The sequence below is a fragment of the Thunnus thynnus genome, chromosome 11 (genome assembly GCF_963924715.1).
Source record: "Thunnus thynnus chromosome 11, fThuThy2.1, whole genome shotgun sequence".
Lineage (NCBI taxonomy): Eukaryota > Metazoa > Chordata > Actinopteri > Scombriformes > Scombridae > Thunnus > Thunnus thynnus.
The window spans coordinates 20823744-20831957 of NC_089527.1; the positions used below are offsets into that span (position 1 = coordinate 20823744).

The 8214-nt window shown below is 38.5% G+C and overlaps 1 protein-coding gene across 1 annotated transcript; it reads right to left on the minus strand.

Annotated features, from left to right (window-relative positions):
- Positions 1-1045: 1045 nt before the first annotated feature.
- rpe (ribulose-5-phosphate-3-epimerase) lies at positions 1046-6094 on the minus strand. Its single transcript, XM_067603714.1, has 6 exons — positions 5919-6094; positions 5486-5565; positions 3801-3940; positions 3436-3570; positions 1471-1557; positions 1046-1372 (listed from the first exon to the last, which is right to left on the minus strand). Exons 1-6 carry the CDS (start codon positions 6038-6040, stop codon positions 1250-1252), a joined length of 687 nt encoding a protein of 228 aa, XP_067459815.1. The 5' UTR covers positions 6041-6094; the 3' UTR covers positions 1046-1249.
- Positions 6095-8214: the final 2120 nt, after the last annotated feature.

Sequence of the window (8214 nt, forward strand, 5' to 3'; positions counted from 1 at the left end):
TTTCTCACCAATTCTCTGCTGCTGATGTTACTGGCTCTGTTAACACCATGAGTTGTGAATGCATTATTGATTACAGCACTGCGTTTCTAATCTAGAGCTGTGTGAGATATTTGTTCATGCTTACAAATTAATAATACATGCCTACAATTTAATTATAAGATTTCTTACGCTTACTGGGAATCTCCCCCTCCAAAACTATTAGGGGTTTGTGTCCAGATACGCCATCTAGTGCATGAAGAAGGAAACAGCAGTAAAAGACAGCAACAGCTTGGTTCATAAACATTAGTATATACTGTATATTACATGACATTATTCATATCTACTTTCTAAATACCTTTTATGAGTTTAGTTTTTTTTTAATTGACTACTTTAAGAACCTCTCATTCATGCAGGTTTTCTTTTTCCAGTATTAATACATGTTGAATGCTTCCTTTTCAAACACATCTTGCACAGGATTTATTCAATCAAGATTGTTTAACCTCAAAAGAAAATGACTAAACAGTAAGTCTAACTCCACATCCAGTCAGAATTAGCCTTAAGCCATGACATGACAGGCCAACCAAGAAAGAGGAGATCTCTGGGTTTCATTCAGTGATTTTCTGTGTTTTTATTACGCTACACATCTGCCAACACTTTGTTGATGTTTGGAAATATGAGCTGCAGTCCAGAGCAAAGAATCCACATGTCAGAAATTCTTGTTGAGGCTTTTTAATCTGCAAAACCAAATCAAGGACTTCAGTAGTGTACAGTGAAAGAGACAACCGTTTTATGATGTATGAAACATGATTTAATGACTTGCAACACAGAAGATAACTAAACACAGTGCTCCTGAGGCCATTTTATTTCCATACTTAATTCATAGTTTAAAACGTACAGTGTAAGTCAAAGTAATATTTGGGAATGTTTACAGATGTGAAATCAGCGTGACCCCTGCTCCGGTCTTCACATGGTTGTTCCAAAGCTGGTATTCACTTTGAGTTAACTGTTCAGAGAGGAGATTGTTGCATGACAGGATTAAGTTCAAACTGGTTTTTTAGAGGCACGGTAGAGCTTCACTCACATCAAAGTGACCTGGATTTGGCCATCAGCTCACCCCTCCGCAGAAGCCCCCCTGCTCTGACCACAACCCTCGACTTCTACCCTAGAAATGTCCGTGTTAAGTCCGCTCCACTGGTTGCTGTGGCGTATTGCTGGGACAGGCAGGTAGAGTGTCGCTGCGGGGACTTCCGCACACACACAAAAAGACATCTCAGCGGTCTAGCGAGCGCTTCTGGATTGCTTCGGCCACCACGGTGCGCAGAAGAGCGATGACAGAACGAGGGTCGTCGCTGCTTATCACAGCGCTGCCTGACACAATCATGTTGGCTCCTGCCTAGAGCGAATATGAGCAAACACACATTGTAAGAGTAACTCCCATTTCAGTTTTAGGTTTGTTTTTATATTAGGCTGATATGTGTTTGTATTCCTTACCTCAGCACACTTGTGAATGGTGTCAGGGCCGACCCCTCCATCTACTTCGATGTCTAACGAAGGGAATTGACTCCTCAGCCAGCTCACCTGGTCACATGCACAGAAACACAAAACACATGAAACAAAGGCTCAAAACCTGCCCAACACCATGTTACAACACATTTGGTAGATATTATCAGGACTGAAAGAAAAGCTTTGATGAACAGGTGATTCTATCGGGCTGTAATCGGTTAAGTCAAACCGGCTTTCCCACTTGTGTTAAAAAAAGAAACACAGCGAGAGAGACATCAGAAGATGAGAAATAAGACAGCACTGAATCTGAAACACATCTTTATTTACTTACTTATGTAATGATGTAATAATCTTGTGTAGTCCTGTAGTTTAACTAAAACTTGTATGAAACGACAGCTGCAGACTGGAATCTTGCATCATTGTGAAAGTGAAACTGCACCTGGCATTTTTGTAGTGTTAGTCTGTAATTTAACAATTAAGCATGAATATATAAGAAACTAGTTAGTCTTTTCAACATTCGCACATCTCCCGCTTGAAACAGGTCTATAATAATCATCTTGCTGAGATATACAATTGTTGTTTATAGGCCACAACTTGTTTCAGCTCTCATGCATTTATTTTGGTTGAAGGGAGCTCTGCTGAGCATTTCATATCTTAGTTCCAGATCACGTATCAGAAGTGGGTCGCAGTGGCTGTTTCTAAATTCATTACCAAGTCCTTCTAAGTCCTTAGTTTCTACTAGAGATTTACTAAATCAGGTTGCACCATTAAAACCTAAGAAATGTCTTAGCTAGTAAACACTTTTAGTAAAGTGTAAATTGGTTGCTAGGAAACATCCGTAACCCTGTCCAAAAAGAAGCAACCAACAATAGGAAGTCACCGCAGCATCACAAGCTGTACCATAATTCCCAAAAAAATAACAGTTTTAGGGGCCAAAAGAAAGAATAAACTAAACTTCCAGTCCCTTGTGAATATAGGTCTGACTTTGTTTTATTTGTATCTGAATACCTAGATGAATATGTGTTTTAGAATTTGTAGTATTCATGCAGTTTACAGTGAGAGGGAAATATTCGATTATGCTAAGCTAACTAAAATTATTTGATCATTTAGCCTAACATTATTGGCATAAAGTGTTGTAATTTGAGGTTTTGTGTTCTTTGTCTGTGGAATCTAAAGTATCAGGTCAGATATGCTGACCATTTTCCACATTACCTCTTTTACTCTTTAATCGAAACAGGTCAAATATTAGCAAGCTAACGTGAGCTTTGTCAGTTGGTTCATTCAGCTATCTTATGCAACAGTTCCACCTGGCAGTTGGTAAGTGTAAATATTTAGGAACAATGCGCCTCTACGTAAGCACTAGTTTGTGTTGTGTAACTGGTTCATTCAGTGATATGTAAATCTCTACTTAGTAAACACTTACGTTTACACTTAGGCTATGTCTGAACTTACTAACTGCTGACTGGTGCATTTGCCTCCAGGTGTCTAAACTTGCTCCTCACCTGCTGAAGACTGTTGAAGATCAGTAGCTATAAATGGAACATGAAAAATTGGCCAGTACTGTTGTAGTGATAAATGAAGTTGTGTAGTTGTCACTGAGCTTAACTTGTTCATGGTTTCTCCAGAACTTTTGATAACTTTGCTACTAGTTTACATAAGTTCAAATACCATGTACAAATTTGTGCTTCTGTTGTATTTCAACTGTGAGGGAATTATAAGTAGGCTGCATCTACTCTGTCTCACTCTACTGTATGTATGTCATAGTGCCTCAGAATAACAGAAGAACCATAAAAGTGGTACAGACCAACAACACACCACTGTAGGTGGTTTGTAATATTCAGTGTATACTGATACTGTATCAAACAGGTGCAGATTTACTGTGCACTGAGCTTTGAAGCTGTAGTTTGTGTTATTTCCTCTTACTTTTACCAACTACCTGTGGTTTGTCCATACCTTGGGCATCATGTCCTCCATAAACTTCTGTCCTCCAAAGCCAGGTTCAACAGTCATGACCAGAGCCATGTCAATCTGGTTTGCCCAGGGTGCTAGCTCTTCAACTGTAGTACCAGGCTTTATGGCCAAACCCACCTACAAAATTCACAGTGTTACTATGATGATAATCTGAAAAATAAATTTAGTCTGGTACGAATACAAATACATTTCTCAGAGTTTTAAAGTTTTTTTGGACAAGCCTACCACATATGAGTTTTTCTTAAATACATCCTAAGATTCATTACACCATTATTCCACTGATTAGTGATATTCTACTCTATACAGGTCTAATGTTGTTCAGTCTGTTTATTTTGCATATTTCTCACCTTCATGCCACTCTCTTTTATCTCCTTGATGAGGTTTCCAGGGTTGGTGGTGGCCTCTAAGTGGAATGTGTACTGGTTGGCTCCTGCTGCAGCCATGGGCTTCACCCACTGCTCCGGCCGAGACACCATCATGTGCATGTCTGCAACATTAACACAATCACAATATATTCCACGGCACAGAAGAGGCCTCTTATGACTCAGTTCAAAAGGATAATTAAGTTAAGTTATTTTTAGATAAAGTGTATTTAACTTCAACATCGGTTTATTCAAAGTGCGCATCACCCAAAGAGTCTCTGTACACTTTACAAGTTAATAAAAACACCACCAAAAAGCACACAATGTTACATGTAAAAGTACACACACACTTGCACAATATAAAAACAAGGTTGAGGTAAGGAATTTAAAAACAAAGATTGTTTAACTGGAACAGGGTTGGGGTAACTACTTGTCAAAGAGGAAAACATTTAGTGATTTGAGTTCCCAGCTGGTGAAATCAGGAGAGGCCATAATAAGAAAAGAAAAGATGTGTTTTCAGCCTAGATCTGAGAGTCTCAACAGATCTTGCCTCCCACACGTGTGATGGTAAGTCCCTACCACCAAAAGATTATTTGTTGAATCTAGGAACAGTAAAGTAACCAACATCAAGAGAGTGTTAAGGATGTGATGGAGTATACAGAATAATAAGACTGAAGATATATGAAGAAGCCAGTCTATTTAAAACCTTATAAGTAAGATGCAGAATTTTGAAATAAGCTCTTACTTGAACTGGTAGCCAATGCAAAGACATCAGTACCAGTGTTATATGACCCGATTTCTTAGACCTTGTGAGGACTCGGGCAGCTGCATTTCGGACAAATTGGAGACCTTTGGTTCCTGTCTTAGGTAGGCAAGAGGAAACTGAATTGTAGTAATCCTTTCTGGATTTCAGCTTCTGAATATGATAGAATGGGCCATATTTTGGACATGTTACGAAAGTGGAAGAGGGTAGTCTGTGTTATATATTTGATGTGTGGCTAAAACGTAAGAGAAATATCAAATGCTTTTTCCAGATTCTTAACTGTATGGCTCTGAGAAATTGTGCAGCTATCAAGATTAATGGAAAAAAATGTGAAAAATGATCTGAATCTAGCTGGATCAACAAGCAACATTTCGGTCTTGTGTGCATTCAAATGCAGGACATCGTTGCACATCCAGTGATGGACTTCTGATGAGTACATCTCTAATTTAACCAGCTGGGAGGAATCATTGACTGTTTTTGTGTCATCAGCATAGCAGTGATACATTATGTTGTGTGGGGATAGGGCTGGGCAATATATCGATATTGTATTAATACTGTGATATAAGACTTGATATCTTAGATTTTAGATATCATGCTATTGTGATATGGCATTTGTGTTGTCTTTTCCTGGTTTTAAAGGCTGCATTACAGTAAAGTGATGTAATTTTCTGAACTTACCAGACTGTTCTAGCTGCTCTATTAGTTGCCTTTACCTACTCAGTCATTATATCCACATTATATACACCAATGCTTATTTGTTGTGTAAATATTTTGTGAAAGCACAAATAGCCATCCCTACAATAATGTGACAATATCAATATCAAGGTATTTAGTCAAAAATATTGTGATATTTGATTCTGTCCATATCACCCAGCCCTATGTATGTATGTATGTTTTTTATTCTCACCAAAGAAAGGGTCTTGGCCTATTGACTTCCTTAGGCACTCTACCATGGGATGACCAAATGTGATGTTGGGGACAAAATGCCTGCAAAAGGAAACAACAAAAAACCAAACATTAACTTGCAGCTGTGATGAAATTCTCCCATCTTGCACAAACAGTTGCAAAGTAATGTCTTGCATAAGTGTAACGAGGAAGATGTCAAAATTGTCAAAATTAGCAGGGCAAGAACAAGATTGTTAGCATAGAATAATATTTCTCACATCTATATAGAGAGCCCTCTCACTGATGAACCACATCAAATCCAGTTACATAAATATTGGCACCCTCAGCTTAACTTCTGACAGGGTAGCTTAGCTTGTTGGTGTTAGCTAACTTTAGCTCTCAAGCACTGAACTTCCAATCGGGTAATCCAGCTAAGTAACTACTGATAAACTGACCCGTCCATGACGTCGAGGTGCAGGTAATCTGCCCCGCACTCCATCATCCGCACACACTCGCTGCCCAGACAGGACAGGTCGCTGCTCAGGATGGACGGACCGATCTTCGCACTGTAAGACATGCTGTTACTGCTGTTGCTGTCTGGATGCAGCCAGGTAGCCTCTTCTTCTTCTTTTTGTGCTTTTTCTTTTTCTTCTTCTTTGGGGTTTAACGTCAGTTTTCATCCTTGGTGTTGCATTACTGCCATCTTCTGGAGTTAATTGACTCCTACAGTATCCGGTTTGTCAGATTATTCCTACCAGTGCTGTTCTCTAAAGAAAGCTGACCAGACACCAGTGGTGGAAAGTAATGAAGTACATTTACCAGTAAGTACTGTAGGCCTACTTAAGTATAATTTTGAAGTACTTGCACTTAACTTGAGTATTTCCATTTGATGCTACTTTATACTTCCATTACTCCATACTCCACTATATTTATTTGACAGCTTTAGTTACTTTTCAGATGATTTGACACAATGGATAATATAAAAAGCTTTTAAAATGCAACACATTGTTAAAGATGAAACCAGTGACATCTTACAAAAAGCAGTGTGTAGTCAAGGTCACATTTCAGATAGCTATGAGTTTTTAACAGCTCCACCAAATAGTGATTTTCCCTCTACACTTCTCACATGGTTTCAATTAAATAAATGATCCAATATTTCACCACAAATCAAAGATTAGAGATAAAGTCCAATAACTGAAAACAGATTTGTGTATCAGAACTTTGTTTTTTCTACTTTCATCTCCCATTAATCATCTCACGACCCCTCAGATTTATCTGGTGACCCTGTGGAGGTGCCCGACCCCCATGTTGGGAACCACTGGACTAAACTAGCTAACTGTATATCAAGTCGTTCAAACTAGCTCCACCTCCAGCAGCTACAACAGTAACATGCTGCTTACACACTGATGTTTCAGTATTAATAATCTAATGATGTCATATATGATAATATATCAGTCAGAGGGACCAAACCACTACTTTTACTGCAGTACTTTAACTACATCAAGCTGCTAATACTAATATGTACTTTCACTTAAGTAGGATTTTTCATGCAGGACTTTTACTTGTAATGGAGTATTTTTACATTACTGTATTGATACTTTTACTTAAGTAAACAATACTTCTTCCACCACTGCCAGACAGACCTTGTCCACTTTCACCACACTCCGGTATGGCCTTTAAATCTGCTCATGTCAGCCCTGATCTTGTCATTCCCTCCATCATATCTTTTCTCTCTGATGTATATTTCCTGCAGTTAACAAGTGCATGTTCTACTGTTTCTGGCACCTGCCAATGCTCACAAAGTCCAGTCGGATGCTTCCCTATAATGTGGAGAGTGCTGTTCAGGTTACTGTGTTCTATTCTTAGTCTGGTCATTACTGCCTCCTCTTTTCTATTTCCTCCCATATTTCTCTCAATACCCTCTCTATTTTGTATTGCATGTAGTTGTCTTCCTCTTATCTCCTGATCCCAGTGCTGCTGTCACTCTTTATTGATTTTCTTCCAATCAATACCCTTTCCCTCAGATTTTGAAAGTTTAATTGTGTTGTCTATATTTTCTTTTTTTTTACAGCTAGTTTTTCCACTCTCTCATTGCCCATAATCAGGCAGCCACAAAATGTTTTTGATTAATGTCCAATCTCCAAATTTGTAGCTAATATGATAATTCGGATAAAATACCAGGCTTGCCATAGATTCTGTCCTATGGTACAAAGGGGTTACTAAAGGGGTCACAAGATTAATCTGGCACAGGAAAGAAGAAACACTAGTACTATACAAATGTGTTTGTGTGTAGACCTATGTGTGTTTTGGACAGGACCTCTACATTTTGCCTTCGTCTAGTGAAATGTTGGAATGTTTTGTCCCTTCTGGCGTCTGACAACAATTCAACTCAAACAGTCTGAGAAGTCCTGAGGGGAACATCGCAAGATAAGCATTACAAGTAGACACTTCTTCCTTTCATTGTAAGAGGTCACAAGCCAAAAAGTTTGGGAATCACTGGGGTAGCCTATATGGCAAGCTTTTATACTGAGGGAAACAGACCAAAATTAGGTTTCTAAATTTCAAGAATGTCAAGAATAAAGAGATAAATCACCAAAACTTGATACAAAGCACTCAGAGAGAACATAAATTTCTGCATTACTCTTACATTTTGTCTACCTTTGTTCGGTCTAATAAGTAGCCTAATTTCATTAAATATTTATAATTTTTTCCATTTATCAGTTCAATTATTGTGTTGTGGCTTACCGTTTC

What these genes read in the sequence shown, in the direction of transcription:
- rpe (XM_067603714.1), bottom strand. Translation starts at nt 6,040, where the DNA reads ATGTCTTACAGTGCGAAGATCGGTCCGTCCATCCTGAGCAGCGACCTG. An exon ending in TAAAAGAGAGTGGCATGAAG is followed by an intron (nt 3,571 to 3,800) that starts GTGAGAAATATG and finishes TGAATTTTGTAG; the next exon opens with GTGGGTTTGGCCATAAAGCC. An exon ending in CCATTCACAAGTGTGCTGAG is followed by an intron (nt 1,373 to 1,470) that starts GTAAGGAATACA and finishes TATTCGCTCTAG; the next exon opens with GCAGGAGCCAACATGATTGT.